Source organism: Fusarium musae, chromosome 1, assembly GCF_019915245.1.
Source record: "Fusarium musae strain F31 chromosome 1, whole genome shotgun sequence".
Lineage (NCBI taxonomy): Eukaryota > Fungi > Ascomycota > Sordariomycetes > Hypocreales > Nectriaceae > Fusarium > Fusarium musae.
In genome coordinates this window covers 3,131,253-3,150,844 of record NC_058387.1, presented here as the reverse complement: position 1 = coordinate 3,150,844, position 19,592 = coordinate 3,131,253, and the positions used below count along the sequence as shown (strand labels likewise).

General features: G+C 50.8%; 8 protein-coding genes across 8 annotated transcripts; 7 read left to right on the top strand and 1 right to left on the bottom strand.

Annotated features, from left to right (window-relative positions):
• Positions 1-1,538: 1,538 nt before the first annotated feature.
• On the top strand, positions 1,539-2,857 carry PPE1 (Protein phosphatase methylesterase 1; the record flags this gene model as incomplete). Its single annotated transcript, XM_044818697.1, has 3 exons — positions 1,539-1,753; positions 1,811-2,631; positions 2,691-2,857. The coding sequence occupies 3 exons, from the start codon at positions 1,539-1,541 to the stop codon at positions 2,855-2,857; spliced, it is 1,203 nt and encodes a 400-aa protein (XP_044686399.1).
• Positions 2,858-4,159: 1,302 nt separating this feature from the next.
• On the top strand, positions 4,160-4,717 carry J7337_000950 (uncharacterized protein; the record flags this gene model as incomplete). Its single annotated transcript, XM_044818696.1, has 2 exons — positions 4,160-4,237; positions 4,331-4,717. 2 exons carry the CDS (start codon positions 4,160-4,162, stop codon positions 4,715-4,717), a joined length of 465 nt encoding a protein of 154 aa, XP_044686398.1.
• A 961-nt stretch (positions 4,718-5,678) lies between these two features.
• On the top strand, positions 5,679-7,663 carry J7337_000949 (uncharacterized protein; the record flags this gene model as incomplete). Its single annotated transcript, XM_044818695.1, has 2 exons — positions 5,679-5,742; positions 5,796-7,663. The coding sequence occupies 2 exons, from the start codon at positions 5,679-5,681 to the stop codon at positions 7,661-7,663; spliced, it is 1,932 nt and encodes a 643-aa protein (XP_044686397.1).
• Positions 7,664-7,947: 284 nt separating this feature from the next.
• Positions 7,948-9,156, bottom strand: J7337_000948 (uncharacterized protein; the record flags this gene model as incomplete). The annotated part of the gene is made up of 1 exon (XM_044818694.1): positions 7,948-9,156. One exon carries the CDS (start codon positions 9,154-9,156, stop codon positions 7,948-7,950), a length of 1,209 nt encoding a protein of 402 aa, XP_044686396.1.
• A 1,861-nt stretch (positions 9,157-11,017) lies between these two features.
• On the top strand, positions 11,018-13,985 carry J7337_000947 (uncharacterized protein; the record flags this gene model as incomplete). The annotated part of the gene is made up of 3 exons (XM_044818693.1): positions 11,018-11,318; positions 11,454-12,635; positions 12,691-13,985. The coding sequence occupies 3 exons, from the start codon at positions 11,018-11,020 to the stop codon at positions 13,983-13,985; spliced, it is 2,778 nt and encodes a 925-aa protein (XP_044686395.1).
• A 1,879-nt stretch (positions 13,986-15,864) lies between these two features.
• Positions 15,865-17,789, top strand: J7337_000946 (uncharacterized protein; the record flags this gene model as incomplete). The annotated part of the gene is made up of 4 exons (XM_044818692.1): positions 15,865-16,134; positions 16,194-16,457; positions 16,508-16,598; positions 16,660-17,789. 4 exons carry the CDS (start codon positions 15,865-15,867, stop codon positions 17,787-17,789), a joined length of 1,755 nt encoding a protein of 584 aa, XP_044686394.1.
• Positions 17,790-18,111: 322 nt separating this feature from the next.
• On the top strand, positions 18,112-18,482 carry J7337_000945 (uncharacterized protein; the record flags this gene model as incomplete). Its single annotated transcript, XM_044818691.1, has 2 exons — positions 18,112-18,274; positions 18,322-18,482. The coding sequence occupies 2 exons, from the start codon at positions 18,112-18,114 to the stop codon at positions 18,480-18,482; spliced, it is 324 nt and encodes a 107-aa protein (XP_044686393.1).
• A 180-nt stretch (positions 18,483-18,662) lies between these two features.
• J7337_000944 (uncharacterized protein) lies at positions 18,663-19,517 on the top strand (the record flags this gene model as incomplete). Its single annotated transcript, XM_044818690.1, has 1 exon — positions 18,663-19,517. The coding sequence occupies one exon, from the start codon at positions 18,663-18,665 to the stop codon at positions 19,515-19,517; it is 855 nt and encodes a 284-aa protein (XP_044686392.1).
• Positions 19,518-19,592: the final 75 nt, after the last annotated feature.

Below are 19,592 nucleotides of genomic sequence, written 5' to 3'. Positions count from 1 at the left end.
AAACTCGCGAAGCAACCAATGAGAGCCATGGTCATGTCGATCATAAATGCAAATGACAACTGTGTGACGTGCTTTCTTTGACCTCAATACTTGTCACTTCTGCGCCACTTAGCTACCGTATTTAGCCTGTTCCCCATTCCTCTTTTAGAGAGTCAACAGATGCTGACTAGAGTGTATTTTTCATATTGAGTTCTCGTTTGCCAGCACCACATGTCGGACCAGGATGCAGGAACATGGAATCTTTGAGCCGCTAGCTCAGCGCCAGCGGATTCGCTTGAAGCAAGATTAGGCACTCGAACGGTGGTGAGCGGTGGGCTGCTAACCCTGTTCAGTTTGATTCGGCGTCGAACAAGGGTTCTGTTTCCTTTGCTGACTGGGGTTCGGGCAGGCGATGTTTCTTGCTCGGCCGAGTGTCTCGTGAACAAGGTGTTCAGAACATTCCGAGGCATTTGTGTTGGTTTTCCAGATTTTGTATATATCGTCTGCAGGGTAGGCGAATTATTCAATGTGAATACTTGTTCTTATTGTCCTTGGGCACTTCACTAGGTCAAAAAGGAAAAGGGCAAATGGCCATGAAAAGTACCTAGGCAGTTATAGCGGTTATACTACGTATTGAGTTCGTGATGGGAATTCCCATTTTCGGTCCCCTCCACACGACGGTCAAGTAACCGTCTAGCCGTCGCCCCTCAGGCTGTCGAAGAAGTGAGCTACTGCATGGGTGGGTGTCAGACAGACCCTTCAAGATCTAAAGAATGAAACCATGATTCTATAGTCAAGATGCGTTGAGCCTAAGATCTAGGCGAGGCGCCGAGCCAGAACTTTGTAGCCCTATCAGAGAACAGTGTGGCCAGAAGTTTAACCTTCGATGAGATAGCTATGCCAATTCGCAGTGGCTTGATCGGGTATGGGGATGTGGGAATATTGATGCTTAGGCTTTTCCCGATGACACCTCGATCAGCTGTTATCGAATTGAACGATATACCAGGAACGGCCGAAGTTGCATATAAATTGATGTCAACTTGTTGTTCGAGACTCAACTAAGTACTGATCGGTCGAAATGGCTTTCCTTAGTGAGAGACGTGTCTGCATCCATAAAGAAGCCGCTCTCAGGTAAGTGAAAGAACTGTATTGGTGAAAGACAACATACCAACTTAATGACGAGGCTTATTAGGAAATTAAGAGAATGGTTAGAAACCACATGAAGCAAATACCCGCACTGTAGATTTGCTGTGGATCTCTTTTCAGATACAGTGTGCAATAAAAGGCACACACTATGCCCCAGTGTTTGCAAAGGCAAATGGATTCGGATTGTGCTGGTTGGCTGACTCGGGTATTGCCCGACCATCATCACCAGTTGCTAAAGACGCCAGAGGACACCACTGCGGCTCCCATACTGTACTGATCAAAAGCGACGTCGCTCGTAGAAAGCTAGAGTCTATCACGAGTGTCAGCACCAGGAGCGTCTCGTGCCGTCCGCATCTGTTTTCGCATATTGGCAGTGCGAATGGAACCTACGTCATCTACAGACCGTATCTATCATGAGCGACCTGCAGCGAGCATGGGCCAAGGCCAAGTACAGCATATCTAACGATACATTTGACGAGGTCGACGAGGAGCACGAGAATGATGTACTCCCCGAGTTGCCGGAGCCTGTCGACGATGACTCTTCCTCAGCCTCGTCCGCCTCGTCCGTCTCCTCGACAGGAACCATCATACCATCGCCCAACCAGAAGCTGTTTGCTCGACCTCAAGGGTACTTTCCAATTAGCACTTTGATCAAGTAAAACATGGCGGGACTGACAGGCTACAGAGTCGCCCGCGGCAGGACCCTGGAGCAGATTCCCTGGACAACCTATTTTGAGCGCGAATTGTCTCTGAAGTCAGAGCAGGACCCTGAAGTAGTCCACCATGCCTATCTCACTTCACCGGTCGGAAAAGGACCATTGTTTGTGATGCATCATGGTGCCGGATCATCAGGGCTGTCGTTCGCCGTTGTTGCTTCTGAAATAAAGAAGCGGTTGTCAACAGCAGGTATCCTGGCCATTGACTGTAGAGGTCACGGGTCCACAAATGCACCGGGCGACAAAGCACTGGACATGAGACTGGACACTCTATCTTCGGATCTGTTCTGCATGGTGCAGCTCACAAAGAGTGAGATGGCCTGGCCAGAGATGCCCCCGATAGTGCTCGTGGGACACTCCTTAGGCGGAGCAGTTGTTACTGACCTGGCCAAGTCCGGTAGGCTTGGAACGTCAGTTTTAGGCTATGCTGTGTTGGACGTTGTGGAAGGCTCCGCTATTGATGCTCTACAAAGCATGCACACCTATTTGTCTACGAGACCACTGGGCTTCGCAACTCTGCAAGCAGGTATCGAATGGCACATTCGATCTCGGACGATACGAAACTCCATCTCTGCTCGGACATCTGTTCCTGCGCTGCTCGTCTTTAACGAGAACGACGACCCGACAAGGCCGTGGCGATGGCGGACCAACTTGGGTGCAACACAGCCTTACTGGGAAGGTTGGTTTATAGGGCTGAGCAAGAAGTTCTTGGGGGCGAAGGGAGGAAAACTCCTACTGCTCGCTGGTACTGACAGGCTGGACACCGAGCTGACCATCGGTCAAATGCAGGGTTTGTTAACCGTTGGACTAATGCCGTTTTCTGAACATTGTGTGCTGACCGACTGACAGGGAAATATGCATTGCAAGTGTTCCCCGAGGCCGGTCACTTCATTCACGAAGATTTGCCGGAGAAGACAGCCGTTTCGCTGGTCGACTTTTTTCGCAGAAACGACAGGAGTGCTCTCGTGCTTCCTCCTAAAGTTTCGGATCTTCTCAAACAGGGCAAAAGAGTATGAAAAAAAGACTAAATTGACAAGGTCTAACGTGTTACTTATGACGTTGGCTTCATCAAACAAGGTTTGATGCCGACCCAACGAGCGGTGCGCCGCCCAAGAGCCGGATTATACTTTCAAAAGCACATTGCAAGTGGGTAGATTAATATGACAGTCATGCAAAATATGTACAAATATGCAACCTGCCACTCCAGGTTCCTTCCGAGCATCTTACAGCTCGGAAGAGAGGATATGATAGCAGTTCTGATAGCGGTGGCTAGGTAAGGAACTATTGGCGGAGGCGTCTATTGAGCAGAGATAGACTTGCTGTGAACAACCGGGCTGGACCCCAAAGATAGAAGCATGCATTGAGACACTAGAGGATCAATAGTGATTACCAACCATTCCCAGATGATCGAGACGTTCTTGTGTCCCGTGTTAGCCTTGGTGTTAATCAGGTATCTGATGATGAATTTCTCCTTTCGGTGTACTGGCACTACGGTTGGCATGATCTAAAAACGCCTTGACGATCGGGAATAGACTAAGTTCTATTGATATGAAGTGGCTTCTATTGAGAGTTTGAGACACATTTTCTGAAACCAAGCCAGCTTGCTACCCTTGTTGATTACCTAGGGGAGGAAATAAAACTCGGGACCTTAAGCCTAAGCGACAAAAAGATTTAGGTAACGTAGTCTAGATTTAGGATGAGCTTAGGATACCCTTTGCCGATCTCATTTTGTCATCCTAAATTTAGGTCTCGCGTTTTCTTGCCCCCCTAAGGATTACATATCAGATGTTTGTTTATGTAGCATACAGCACAACAAGAACGATACATCGTGTCCAAGTTTGAATTTAATTGAAATTATTGTAGATGTTTGGGTATTGATCATCGTCCCCGAGGGGCCGTTTCACCCGATTATAAGGCGGTTCTATCGCTGCAATCTGCCGAAATGGTCTGGAACAAGTGGAAATGTGGCGATTGGCTGGTGATCTGCATATGTATCATTAGAGTTGGTGGAATTTTACAGAGTACGGATACGGCTCACACATTTTGCCGCTTCTAGGGACCGTGAGCGTTTATTACGAGGGAACAGGCCCGCTAGCATGGTTACAACTTAGGTCAGGGTGCTCAAGAGTACATAATGGGCGTAGCTCCTGTGTAAGCTCGCTGCCTTTTGGTGAGAGCTGGGTAAAACTGTCTTGTCTCACTTAAGGAGTCTCTTTTAAATCTACGACGCGCGTACGTGAAACCGCATAACTCTCTCTTCTTGACATTCATTCAGTTCCAACTTCATTTCCAATATCTTTACTGTCCGAGTATTCATCATGAAGCTGTCTGTATTCACATCCGTCCTCCTGGCTGGCCTTGTTGCCGCTCAGCAAGAGAAGTTGCCTAAATGCGCTGTACGTCGCACAGTCTCCCTCACCGGCTGAATGCTCAGACTCGATACGTCACCGCTCGCAATTCCACGATGCTAATCTCTTCTGTGTATATAGCAACCATGTGTTGACAAGTACACCACCGGCGGCGGCGTCGCGGGATGCGGACAGCTCGACGTCAAGTGCATCTGCAGCAACAAGAACTTCCTGTCTGGCATCGCATGTTGTCTTGAGGACAAGTGTGATGCCGCCGGCAAGGAGACCGCTGTCAAGTACGCCAAGCAGATCTGCTCGACCGCCGGAGTCACCGACCTGCCCGACGAGGTTACATGCGACAAGAGCGCCGCCTCTGGCAGCGCAACTGGTACTCCTACTTCCAGTGCCGGTAGCAGCCAGACGACGCCCGCGAGTGCCAACGCCAGTGGCGATAGCGGCAATGCTGCTGCGCGTGAGGGCGCCGCTGGTGTCTTGGGTGTTGTCATGGCTATGCTCTTTGCCCTGTAAGGGACAATAGTGGTACCATGCAGTTCGTTTACAGTTGTTTTATCATTAAGAGGAGGAATGTAATTGGGAACAAGCAAAGAAATTGTGATTTTCTGTTCTATGCATGCAAATTTATGGAGTTTGAAGCCATCCACTACTACTATGTAATCGCCACGAGACTGCTCTTGTTGGTGATGGTTTATAAATTTATATCAATTGAGATTAGACACATTCTATACTCCCCCATGCCGCCAATGTTTAACTCAGAACATCCTTCTGTTTTGGTTTTATATTAAGTGAAATATATTCTGCAATAAAGTTAAGAATTTAAAGATGTCTCATGTGATTCTGGGGCAAAGTGATGCTGCAACCCACAGCGTATGAGGTGCTCAGACATTGACCAATACGACTTTTACTAATATCTTGGGCCGCGAAATAGTATCCCGTGCTTAACATCCTCAGAAATCCTTACTCGGTGAGGGCTGAATCGGCGCGTACATGCATAGCCATGCGTATCCTTTATGCGTCATGTCTGGCTTCAGCCAGTAATCAGATAAGGTCCACCATCGGCCCATCATCATGGCTGCTCTCCTTAGCGCCCATGGCTGGTTTATGAGGAAGAGATGGTCAATAAACGGCGGGACTGACTACCTACAATTGAAATATGAAAGATAATTTTAGATTCGACTGAAAGAAACTGGAACACTCAGAGCACCTGAAGGATATGCAATTGATATACAAATAAATTCTGTGGCCTGTTGCTCTTACATCTCGACCCGTACATGACAGGCTCATACATTGGTACGCTTCCTGGAATGGGTCGATTTTCGGAGCCAAAATTTTAAAGATTGGCGACGTCAGCCCATTCTTTGCGCTGCGGCTTCGCACAACTTTCGCGACCTACTCCGTACTCAGTTTATCTACAACAAAAACCCTCCCACTTCGCACAGCTTCTGGAAATTATACCAATTGCGCTGGCGTCATGAAGAGAAAAGCGGAAGCAGCTGTTGGATCCTCCAAGGCCAACAAGAAAAAGCCCAAGCCTTGTAAGCACCCCCAATCGTTCTTTCGCGACCTTCCACTCACCAGACTTTTCCAGCTTTGACCGCAGAGGAAGCTCAGAAACGGTTTCGTGCTGGTCTTTTCGAAAAGAAGGTCCTCGATTCTTATACGGACCAATATGCTCAGTCAGAACCTTATAAGCATGCCGTCATCAACGGCCTTGTTGACGATTCCCTCCTTCGATCGGTTCGCAGCGAGATCAAGGCCAACGTCGAGTTCACCCCCAAGGAGACCGATATCTACAAGATCCACCAGTCAGGCGACCTGGCCAATCTCGACGGTCTCGACGACGAGTCTCTAGCTAAGCTGCCTTCGCTCCTCAAGCTGCGCGATGCTATATACTCCGAAGCCTTCCGCAACTATGTCTCTCACATTACAAATTGCGGCCCGTTGAGCGGTCGCAAGACTGACATGGCTATCAACATCTATACGCCTGGCTGCTACCTCCTTTGCCATGACGACGTCATTGGTAGCCGGCGCGTTAGCTATATCCTCTACCTCGTTGACCCCGACACGCCCTGGAAGCCCGAATGGGGTGGCGCGCTCCGTCTGTTCCCCGTGCAGGAGCTCAAGGACAAGGAGGGCGAGGTAGCGAAGACACCGCTTCCCGACGTTACAAAAGTCATCCCGCCTGCGTGGAACCAGCTGAGCTTCTTTGCTGTCCAGCCTGGAGAGAGTTTCCACGATGTCGAGGAGGTCTATCGCGCCGAAACTAAGGAGCAGCTAGAGAGGGACGGTGGCCGCATTCGTATGGCTATCAGTGGATGGTTCCATATTCCCCAGATTGGAGAGGACGGCTACATCAAGGGAGAAGAGGAGAGAAACGCCAAGAACAGCGGCCTGATGCAACTTCAGGGCAATCCTGCTCAGTACGATATGCCTCAGCCTCAGGTTATGAAGGTTGATAAGGCCAGTCAGGAGGGCTTCGACGAAGCCGATCTTGAGTTTCTGCTCAAGTACATCTCGCCAGCATACCTGGTTCCTGATGCCTTGGAAGAGATCTCCGAGACCTTCAACGAGATGTTTGAAATCACCTTGCCAGATATTTTGGGCAAGAAGTTTGCCCAGCGCCTAAGGGACTACGTTGAGGCTGAGGAGAAGAAACCCGCACAAGAAGATACTGCTACGATAGAAAAGACGACTTCATGGCGTGTAGCTAAGCCTCCCCACAAGGCGCGATATCTCTACCAACAGCCCAGCGGGCCTGACCAGCTTCGCACCTCACAGGAGGAATCTCCCATCACTGAACTTCTCGACATCTTCCTGCCCAGCCGTCAGTTCCGCCAATGGCTCCAGATGGCCACCAAAACCACCATCGAAAGTGCCGATCTCCTCGCGCGCCGTTTCCGCCGTGGTCTCGACTATACTCTCGCGACTGGCCACGAGGGCAAGGCGCGCGTAGAGATTAATCTCGGATTTACACCTACATCTGGCTGGGGTGACGATGAGGAAGAAGATCCCGAGGAAGAAGCTGAAAATCAGAACGGCGAGGATGTAAAAGGTAAAGGAAAGGGCAAAGCCAAGGCTGTAGAGAAACAGAAGAAGGAGGAGGAGGAAACACCTGAAGTCGGCGGCCAAGAAATCTTCATGTCCGGTGATGATGATGCCGATGAAGATGCAGCCGTATATAAGACAGGCGATGATGACGACAACATTCTCTTCTTCCAAGCTGCGTCATGGAATAAGATGACTATTGTTATGCGCGACAGCGGCGCTCTTAAGTTCGTCAAATACGTTAGTAAGAGCGCCAAGGGCGACCGATGGGATATCTCTGGTGCCTTTGAGATCGAGGAGGAGGACGATGACGATGAAGACGCTGGCGAAGGAGCCGCGCCAGATGATGATGACGACGAGGAGGAGTTCCAAGGCTTCTCACCTGATGCAGCTGAGAGCGACTCTGAATAAGAGCGATATGAATAGAGATTGAGAATTGCATTATGTTGCAACAATAGATACCAGGATAAAAAAAAGCACGGCCATGACTGAAAATCTGTTTGATAACAATTTCTTTCTTAATAAATAGCCTCCTTGATGCAAATTGACACGCTTTTGCGTGATAGCCTATGAAACTCCATCGTGGTATCATTATAACCAACTCCCGATATACCGCTGTGATTCCGTTATATGTGCATGATAAATATTGAATGCTCCAAAAATCTGATCCATGTTTGCCTTTACTCTTTCACTCCTCACAACCCAAGAGCGGGTTCGGATTTATGGTTGAAAAGGCCAGCTACTTCTGCCTGCAGTAGCTCCGTAACTCCCTGCGCTTCTTGTGTTCTTCCAGATTGGGTCAAGTGGTTGACTGTGTCGTGGCCTAAGAAGGCGAGCCATGATACGGTGCTTAGCTTATCTGGCTTCGACTTCTTAGGCTCAACAGTATTAACTAGCTTTCGTAGTCTTTGCTTGTCTCTAAAGAAGTTCAGAGCAGGAAGGTGATCAGGATGTGTGGGGTGGTAGAGGTGTAAATGAGCACGTTCCAAGAGAAAAGGTTGCGGCAGACGATCGGCCGTGGCAATATGAGCATCAAAAAGTTCTTCAGATGGAGCCGGTCGACTGTAGGATTCGACGGTCGAGAGCCATGAGACTGATCTCCATGACGAGACTAGAAGATCCGATAGTAGTGGGCTGGTCCGGAAAAGTTGCTGTGCTTGCAACATGGTAGAGATGCCTGAGTCAAGGTTGCCATATTGAGGCTGACACTTTGTCTTCACAAGTTCCCCGAGTAAGTTGGATGCTCTCCTGAGACGCCTTTCATTTGACAGGTCTCCAGAGGTGTTGTTGATTGTCCGCTCAAGCCATTCCCAAGCAATCTCCTCCATGCCTTCTGCCACCAGGAACGGAGACAACGCTCTGATAAAAGAATAATTGTCCATAAATCGTAGATCCTGCTCAGCACCACAAGCTCGTAGCCATCTTATAACACGACCTGACATACCCGATGTAGCTAGACCCTCAAGACCTGGTTCATTCGCCTGCAGCTGCTTTGCTTTAGCGACCATCACACCGATGGCGGCCTTGGGTGTCATCAATCCTCGGGCTACAGCATGGTCAAAAACCTCTATAGGATCACGCGTTGGTGCAGCCAAAGAAGGCGATACCAGGCTTGAAGGGAACGTCGATGTAACATCTTTGTTGTAGCTGAACAGCGGGTTCGACAGGATATCTTTCAAATGCCGGTTTGTAGCAGATAGTCGGGCAGGATCAACATTTCCAGGTTTCGCAGCAGCCGGTGACAGACTATTGGGGCTCTCTCCATATTCACGGTCGAGCTGTTTTCGAAAGGAACTCTTGAGACCGTCCAGAAGCTTTTGAGATTGCTGTTTCGACAAGGGTAGGGGTTCGTGATAGGATGCGAACAGATTCTTGAGTGACTGAACCGACTTTGTTGTGAACATGGCGGGCCAGAGAGAGTGAGTCTGGTAAGCGGTTGTATTGCTGTCAAACCCTACCCTCAAGAATGCCAGAACGATGTAGGGATGATGAGTCGTCGGGAAAGCAGTGTGGAGTAGGGTCGGTGTTGATGGGTTCGGTCATGTGTTCTGAAGTTGATTCTTGCATGATGCCATCGTCGAACGAGTTACGCCACAAAGCGGGCCGCTGGGATGCATCATGTGATGCAAGGGGGTTCCAGCCTCGGGTGGCTCAATTCAAAACATGGGGAAACCTAGCCACCACTGCTCCTAGAGTTGGCTTCCAAGAAGCTCCTGCTCATCATGCTATACCTTCATCAAATACAGTTACATATCTATATTGAACTCTGGGTTTGAGCGGTCTGTTATAGCAAGCTAATGGTGCTCTTTACGTCCGATAGAGGGCGAAATACATGGCACATAGTATGAACACAGAATGTGAGTATGAATTACGGATGGATATGCAATGCAAGGAGTGGAGGTAGCTTGAGTGGACACAGCCTGGCTGCGCTAAGCGTGCTTGTGTTGCAAGAGCCCCTGGCCTGAAAATTGGTCTCTGTCTGGTGTATCGAGACTTTGATGATGGTCTAGCTCATTCCTTTAGAGCGCTAGATGCGGCCAGTCGAAAGTACCGGTACGTGATATTGTGGGAGGGTGCCTGACCGGAGCCTCACAACTTACGGGTGAGTGCTGGCAGCCGAATATTCAGGTGCCGCATTCTCAAACCACCATTCGCAATGTATTGAGGACATGGTGCTTGATTATCTGACTGGCGTGCAACCACCAATTGCGTCTCACTGAGACTCGGCACACCTGAGAAAAGAGCGGTGATGGAAAACGCGCCTCTGAGAACATGTATTGTCGTTATGCTTGACTTTCCGCATGAAGCATCTGATAGGCAAGTCCCTGTCCCTGAAATGCGAATGTGACGTCCTTCTCCAACATTTCAGTCGAAGTCCGATTATTTGCTACGTGCTCGTGTGGGCTTCCTCGCAGGGGCCCGAACACGGCGAGCCCCAAACTCCAAGATCCTTGGCTGAACTTGGGGCTAAGCGACCAAGGGAAGGTCAAGGCTCTGACTCTCGAGGTACCGAGTGACACAGAGACGGCAAAGGACAGCTATGCATCAGCAAGTAGAAGTACTTACGGCCATGCCGTTGAGGTACTGACGCCACCTAGCAAACTGTCTCCAATAGTTAGGTCGATCTGCTTCCGGCCAGGGCAAAGTGTCGACGTCGGACGTTTTCAATTGGACGAATTGAATGTTTTAGATCCTTGGACGCTTTTGTTAGGGTAGGTGTTCAGCACAGCGTGGGAGCACCTAATGAGCCACTGTAAGAGGGCTGAGATATAGCACAGACGTGTCTGTCAAGGGGGCCAAAAGAGGCCTGAAGAAGGGACCTTCATGTTCTCACAGTGGTAACCCAGCCGCTAGAGGCAAAACCTTGGTAACCTCCACCACCTCCACTGCCACTGACTGACGGAGCGGGTGCTGAGTGCCCTGAAAGTGAACGCAAGCCCAAGGCTCCATTTCTTCTGCTTTGCTTCTGGGGAAAACCTCGTCCCGTCTCCTCCTCTCCCTTTGACTAGCACCAACCAAAACACAATAAACTCTTTCCTCTCTTCTCCATCCATCATCGACGCCTTCAACTGTCGACCACGGATTCACGGTCGACTTTGTCCTTCAACCTGCCTGTTGTTCCCCCAGAGGACAGCTGACAGGCCGCTTCCTTTTTCCTTCCATTGATTTCCTCTCCACACTTTGAGTTTGAGCCTCCATAGCTCTCCTCCCGCACAACACTCACGCACACACACACCCAACTCATAATCAACCACAACCCATCTAATGTCCGAAGTGACTTCACGGACGTCCGCCTCGCGCGGCAGAGGCTCTGGCCGCGGTGGTAGAGGAGGTTTCGCCGGTCGCGGCGGCCGACGAACCAATGGCGACAAGCCCGACCACAGCACCGCTGATTCCCAAGGTGCATTCGAAGATGAAGGAGACTTTGGCGAGCTTCGAAAGCAATATGGCGACAAGACCTCGGTGATTCGAGAGATGTTCCCCGACTGGTCTGAGGCCGATGTCCTTTTTGCTCTCCAGGAAACGAACGGCGACGAGAACGAAGCCGTCACCCGCATTGCTGAGGGTATGTTACGCTCTTTACCCACCTCAACCACGCTATACACGTACAACCTGTTCGAGATAGCTGCGCATCAACTCCCCACTGCCCTCGTGATCTGATACCCGCCTGTTTCTACTGCTAACACATGCTTTCTTCCAGGAACAATCTCTCAATGGGGCGAGGTTTCAAAGCCCAAGAAGGCTTCCCGAGCTAAGGTTAAGGACCAAGCTCCCGCATCTTCGAACGACGTGACGTCTACTGGACCCCGGGCCACTCGTGGTGGCCGAGCTGTATCTGAGGGAGGTCGTGGCCGAGGCCGAGCTACAGATCGAGGAGGCCGTAGCACACGTGGCCGACCCTCTGTTGCTCCCACTAACGGCGCTGGAACCAAGGACAGCTCAGCCTTGTCTGTTCCCACAGAGGAGTCATCTGCTTGGGGCACTAAGGAATCCAAGAAGGAGACCTCAGAGGAGAACCAGCCCATTGCTGAACAACCTGCCCCATCTGCGACAACAGAGGCACCCAAGCCTGCTGCCCCTGCAGTGAAGACCTGGGCAAGCATGCTCCGCCAGTCCGCTCCCCCTAAGGCCCCGCCCAAGCCAAAAGAAGCTCCTGCTGCTCCTCAGCCAGCTGCCGAACACGGTGAAACTGAATCTGCCCCCGAACCTATCGAACCCGAGGCTGAGGTCGTGCCCGAGCCCGAGTCCGAGAACGCACCTGCCCCCGCCGTCGACGAAGCTGATGAGACTACGCCCGTTGTCGATACCGCTACTCCCGCCGAAGTTCCTCACGTTAATGTAGAGCCCGAGGTGGCTCTTCCCCCCTCCAAGGACGAGCTTACCGAATCAAATCTTGAACAGGTTGTTGACGAATCCAAGCCGCCTCCGACTGGTACTGTAGCAAGCACCGCCGCTGACTCTTGGGACCCTCGACAGAACCCCGCAAGTGTTACTGCTACACCTATCTCTGCTGCTCAACAGCAGCATGCCGCCCCTCCCAGCGGATTCGCTGCCACCGCTGCCAAAGCTACAGCTGAGCGAACCGTCCGTACTCCCAGCCATCATCACCATCAGCGCCGTGTCCTCGACCAGGAAGAAGCTGTGCGTATGCCTGGCAACCGAGAGGTTGACCGAGCTGCTGTCCAATTCGGAGCCTTCAGTCTGAACGGCGATGAAGATATTGACGGCGACCGAGAGGAGCCCGAGACTAGAGCTCAACCTCCCGCCGACTCGCCTATCACTCATCCTCGTACCTCGCTTCCTCCCGCTACTCAAGCGGCTGTCCCCGATTCATTCGCACAGAAGCCCACTTCTACAGTTGCTCCTATCGCAGCTCCTACCGGTATGCTATCTATTGACTTCAAGTTTGCTCTTGTTTAAACGCTGACATTTTCCAGCTCCAGCTGCGCAAGCGCAGGCTCAGATTCCTGGCCAAGGTCCTGCTAGCGCTCAGCAATACGGTCGATTTGGCCAGGCTGGCGCCCAGGAGACAGTTGGAGTCCCCCAGAAGCCACTGGACCCTTTTAACCAACAGAGCACTCCCTCTACTCAACCTCCCTTCGACAACTTCGCTGCTCAGACTTCCCAGGCGCAACAGCCTGGTGGCGCTTTCAGTTCCGCACCCAGCGATTACTCCTCCTACTACACTGCGAATCAATCCGACCGAAACCCTTACAACTACTACGGCCAACAGTTTGGCCAGCAAGGAGGGCAGGGCCAGCAGGATGGCGCTGCGTCTCAGCAGCGACCTTTTGGTGGTTATGGGGCATCTCAGGTTGATAACCTGAGCCAATACCCCCAGAGCGGTCTGCACAACCAACCTCGATTTGGCGGAAGTGCTGTGGATGCTCAGAACAGCGGGAACAGTACACCCAACCCTACTACACAGGCGCAGCAACAGCAGCCTCAACAGCCCGGCCAGCAGCAACAGCAGCAGCCAGGCCAGGGATCTCAACCTCAGTCACACGGCCAGCAGTATCCCGGCTACAACCACCCCTACTACAGCAACCCGTACTATCACCAATACTACTCTGGATATGGCCAAGGCGGATTTGGCCCTTACGGTAAGGGCGGCATGTATGGCCAGCCCTATGGCATCTCCCCCAATGCCCCCTATGATCACAGCTCATCCCCTGCTGGATTTGCTCAGTCTTCTCTTCACCGAGACAGTGGTCTGGGCTCTGGTCTTGGCGATTATGGCCGTGCGGCTACAACCCAGGCTGGCAGTCAGCCCGGCCTTGGTGGGAGCGCTTTTAACAGCGTCCATGATACCTTCAATCGTGGAGGCTCCGCTTTCCCGTCTCAAGGCCAGTCTTTCAACAGCCCAGCGCAGCCCGGCAATGCCGCGGCTGATGACCTGAAGCCATTTGGTGAGCCCAAGACCGCTTCTGGCCCTTCTCCCTCTCTGGGTGGAGCTCGACCCGGTTCCGCTACCAACGCGCCCCCTGCTCAGAGCGGTCTCCCGCCCCCCCAGAATGTTGGTGCGTATGGTGGTTATCCTAGCCATCTTCAAGGCCATGGCCTCCATGGCAGCAATGCATATGGCATGGGCGGTAACGCCGGTACCAACCAGCACGGAAACAGTCCCTACGGGTCATATGGACAAGGCTTCGGCGGCAGTGGTTACTACGGTGGCAACCAGCAGCAGCAGCAACAACAGCAGCGCGGCGGCTGGGGAGGCAACTATCATTAGAGATCAGATGCCGAACAGGAGCGTAGCGACAGACGAGGCCGATGCCTGACGACTGGCTTGGCGGCAGCCGACGTAATGTGTTACGGAATATCTTAGTGGATGACAGGGGACGAGAGGTGAACTATGGTCAAGGAGTCGGGGGCGGGGCGGGTTATAATCAGCATGATGCATATGGCTTTCATGGAGCCGGACGAATATTCAGTCTCACACCTCAAATGTGTCTACGTGTACGTGTACGATTGTTTCTTTTTTACTTTTTCTCGAGAATCGCCTTAAGAAAAGATCAGGGTGGCATATGGCAAAACAAATCAAAGGAAACGGAACGGAACGGAATGGAAGGGCAAGGCGTTTCGCCATGGTCTTTTTTCTCTCTCTTTCACTCTATCCCTCACTGTCATTCTCACTTTACCTGGTATTTCTTCATGTGAAACGCCTGGAGCCAAACAACGAGATTGCGTGCGTGTCATTTTCTTTCCCTGGATCAGGATTTGCTTGCTTTGATGGTATTTTTGGGTTGTTTGTCGGGGGAAGGGGGGCTCAACTGCAAACGTCTGGTTTCTTATTTATGACAACAAACAAACATTTTGGGAGACGGGGTTGAACGCGTGTTCGTTTAACAATGTATTCTTTCTTGACTTGAACCATAGGGCGATGAGGAAAGGGAAAAGGCAAGGCGTGCATGGGAGAAGGCAATGGAAAGGAATTGAATGAATTGGTTTGGTCAGGCATGAGATTGAGAAGCTCCCTTATAAGGGCTTTGATCCAATGATATCAACGAAAATGAGAAAACTTATTGGAGAGGAAATAGTTGTCGTGCATGATGTGATGAGTACATGAGTGACTGGTCGCATGCGTGCATATTGTGTAGACTGAGGGTGTTGATTGTAGCGAGGCCTGTTGGGGGATATAGATAGGTCTTCCTCATGCAGGCACCCCCCAAACAGGAGATAGACTCCGGCCTGACTTGTAAGCAAAGATGCCATCTTGAATGAGCAGAAAAGGCCGGCCGCTTTGTATTGCATGCATGTTTGACTCCCAAGTCTGTTAACCGTGCAACTCGGCTATAGAGAAGATTAGTCACCAACTCAAGCGGGGAGCTATGACCAAACAGAGGAGAAAGGGAGAGAATGACGGGATAGATAACCTCTTGCTCTAGAATTAGGCAATAGATGGACTAGATTGTGCTGCTGGTGCTGGATGGCTTTCTCCGGCACCAGAACCCGGCATGTGAGTGAGTTGGGGATAATGAGTGGGGTTGAAGATGCGAAGAAGATCTGCGGATGCCGTGGGAGAATACCTTGGTATTTATCACAGGGGTTCCTTTTGCAAGGAAAGGAAGAGAGCGTCTGTTCTATTGTGTAGGTAACCCATCACATCATTGAGATAAGGTTGTAGTAGCGATGATCATGTTGGTACGGATAGAGAGTTGACCGTCTACTGAAGCTTGTTTGCCTGTCAATGTAACCAAGTGTTGCAGTTCCGGGAATAACATTATCCTCGTCTAATGAGAAGGAATTCGCCATTCGGCTGGACCCCATCCCCCACAGTCTACCCCAGTCAACTGACTGATTGATACGGAGCCTCGAGGCCTTTTGGGCAAAGGGGGCGAAAATAACCCAATCAGTGAGCTTGCCAAAGACATGGCAAAATATCCTGACCACGTACAGGTATTTTTATCACTCAGAAATGAAAGTCCCGAGTTTTCTGTCATCCCTCCTGTCATCCATTGGGGGTTTAGGCTTGGCTCTCAAGGGTTTGGGTCAAAGTAGTATATATTACCCTGGGCATTTCCCCATTGTTTCCGAGGTGATGACTTTTAGTTGGAGACTCTCTCGTTCTTCATTCTTGCTCCTTCGAGTGAGTAAAAAGGGTTGAGATAATGGCTGACCATTCCAGTGACAAGAGACCAGACTTTGTCATCGACTCGGCTCCCCAAAATACTGCTCTAACCTCTTCAGGGCAGGAAAAGATTGTCCCTGAAGATGTGATCGATAACGAAAAGTCCGACAATCGGCCTGAAGAGAATGTGTCTTCCAACGATGACGGGAGCGGTGATGCAGAATCGGTAGATTCGAAGGACGAGCTGAGATTATCCAGGGCCCGTTGTATAGCTCTCGTCTGCACTGTCACAGGAGCTTCTTTTCTCAACGTGAGTCTACTGTAACAGATGAGGATCAAACTCACAAACACTAACACTAACAATGATAGACTCTTGCTAGCCAGAGCGTCGTTATCATCCTCCCTCAGATTGGCCGGGCCCTCGATGTTCCTGACACGAGACTTCAATGGGTAGTATCGTCCTACGTCTTGACATTTGGCTGCTTCCTGTTACTCTGGGGTCGAATCGCAGATATCTACGGAAAGAGACTGATTTTTATCCTGGGGTCTTTTTGGGTTACAATCTGCTGTGTTGTCAATGCTTTCATACCTACTGAGATTGCATTCGATCTATTCCGTGGCCTTCACGGGCTGGTGAGTTCCATCTTACTATGTATGGCACAGGACACTGCTGATGTATCCAGGGCGCTGCTGCTAATGTCCCCACGGCGATTGGTATCCTCGGGACTACGTTTCCTCCGGGGAAGGCAAAGAACTACGCTTTCAGTGCGTACGGTATGTTTTCTCTGAATACCTAGGTACTCATACTTATCTTGGAGTTTGCTAACAACACCAGCTGCCGGAGCCCCCCTCGGTAGCGTCTGCGGTAATCTCGTCTCCGGTCTCATCGCGGAATGGGCCAGTTGGAAATGGGTCTTTGGTGCCCTAGCCATCATGGCCGGCATGATCGCCGTTGCCGGTGTCTTCTGCATCCCGTCCCCGCCCTCGCCCCCGGAACTCCGACCCGAGCATGACAACCTCCGGTCCAAGACGGCGGCCGTGGACTGGATTGGCGCTACTCTCATCACCTGCGGACTCCTTGCACTTATGTTTGCTTTGACCGAGGGAAACGTTGTTGGCTGGACTGCACCCTGGATCCCTGTGCTCATCGTTGTTTCGTTTGGGGTCATCGTTGCATTCTTCTTTTGGCAGCGATATCTTGAGCAGAAGACGAATCGACCGCCGCTCGTCAAGGTATCAGTCTTCAATAACTGGCGATTCACAGCTGTCATGATCATCATGGGCTTTTTCTTTGGTGGCTTCAACAACTATCTCATTTACGCAACGTACTACTTCCAGGATTACCAAGGTCTCTCACCACTACAGACAATGTTGCGGTTCATCCCTACTGGTATAAGCGGGTTCATTGTTGCCTTTTTCACGGCGTACTTCCTTTCACGGGTTCCGACGTTCTTTATCCTGGCGTTTGGACATGTGGCTGTTTGCATTGCTGCTGTTTTATACGCCGTGCCAATTCCCCCGACGACCTCATACTTCGCATGGGGATTCTGGGCTATGATCCTCTCTGTTGTTGGAGCCGACACGGCTTGGCCTTGCCTCACGCTCTTTACTTCACATTCTCTTCCGAAAGAGGACCAAGCTGTTGGCGGAGCACTCATCAACTCTTCTGGTATGATCGGTCGTGCCATTTCATTGGCTATTGCCACCTCGATACAGTCATCTGTCATGGCCAAAGAAAGAGGTGTAAGTGTTCAACATGTTGGGCCAGTCAAGGAATGGGATGCACCGTCTCTAAAGGGTCTTCGTGCCGGAGCTTGGACAAACTTTGGCATCCTAGTCATTGCACTCGCACTCGTTGTGTACACTTTTAGGAGTATGGAAATCATTGGAAAGATTCCAGATCGTCCGGAAAGATCTGAGGGTGTGGTTAACCAGGAGGATACAGACGTTGAGAGACGAGGATAATGAGGCTCCAACGTGACAAACTAAGTCAAAAATAGGTAGTTATGCGTATCCAACAAGCACAGTAAGAACAAATATCTGGCATTTCTATTTGTTCCTGATTTGGTGATATGCATGCCAGAGCCGGTTCTTCTATTGCGCCGTTATCCCATTGTGTGCCTGGATATCTCTCCGCCGGGGCATCAGTCAGCCCGATATCTATGCCCGTCTTGGCCGGAGCGACCGTTGGGAGGACACACTGTTCAGCTTATAAGGGACATGGACAAGTATATATGTGTATATTGATGTCTCATTTCTTGATAGCGCCAACTTCCACGTCAGCATAATGATCGACATTGTCCTCCTAGGCGCAACGGGCTACACAGGCCGCCTGTGTGCATCATACATGGCCCAGGTCCTCCCGGGCAATGTATCATGGGCCATCGCAGGTCGCAGTGAGAGTAAACTCCAAGCTTTACACAAAGAACTACAGCTTGAAGAACCAAAATGTCTGTTGTACGCCCTCGTGTTATATCCACTTATTAAACGCCCATAGGTACTGTGTACGCTCTTGACCTCGCTTCCGACGAAGCCATCTCCGAACTCGTCAAGACATCCCGTGTGATTGTAAATACTATTGGTCCTTATGCTACCACATGTGGAACGGCTGTGATCAGAGCCTGCGCTGAGAACGGCACCGATTATGTGGATTGGTAAGCAAACACCATCTCACAACGTGTAGGTCACACTCCGACTTACACCAACAAAGTAGCGGAGAGCCCGCCTGGATGCGAGGTATTATCGCCCAGTATGACACGATGGCCTGTAACTCAGGTTCAAGAGTATGACAATTAAGCTGTCTACTTTCCGGTCCTTGTCTGACACCACTAGATTATCATGACCGCTGGCTGGGCTGCCGTTCCCGCAGATCTATCCGTCTATCTCGCCGCTCTAAAACTTCAACGCCACTTCTCTCTTCCTACTCGTGAAGTCCTGGTCTGTCTTGAAGATGTCCGCGGTTCTTTCAGCGGCGGAAGCCTCAGCTCACTGTGTAGCCTCGAGCCCGTCAACATCGCCCCTTTTGATTTATCTCCTGTGCCAAGGACTGAACAACAAGGGGCCAAAACGGGGGTTCTTCCGCCCCCCAACGCTTTTGGCGTCCAAACCGTTGATGAACTGGGCGTTTTAGTGGAAAGTACCCATGCACAGGTAGAGGAGGTTGTCATCGGCCGAAGCTGGGGCTTATACGCCGGTCATGGATCAGGCTTCCTGAGCCCGGAAGGCTACGGAAAGGATTTCTTCTTCTCGTCAAGAATGAAATGTTCTAATGCTTTATCAGCATTGGTGTTTCGAACTAGCCTCTCCCTTGTCACAAATGCGATCACAAAAATCCCTCCTGTACGCTACTTGGCCGCCCGGGTGTTCCCACCAGGAACAGGTCCATCTGAGGAAGCCCGTAGAAGCCACTATTTCAAGTATCGCACTCTGGCTATAGCAGACAACAAAGGAGCTGAGCCTGTTCCGAAAGTTGAAGTCAAGTTCGCATATAGTGGCGATCCGTACGTGTTCACAGGCGTAGCACTGACGCAAGTGGCATTGGTCCTCCTGCAAGGAACCATACCTTCTCACAAACGCGGAGGTATTTTGACATCTGCAGCATTGGGCGAGGAGTTTGTAACGAGGCTAAAGCAGCCGGAGGCGGGTGTCGAGATAGAGGTTGAGGTACTGGGCGAACAATTTGACCGTGTGTAAAAGAAGATTCCTCGCTATATCGTGTTTCATATCCAAATCTATGCAACAAATAACACAATCCCAATGACAAGATAG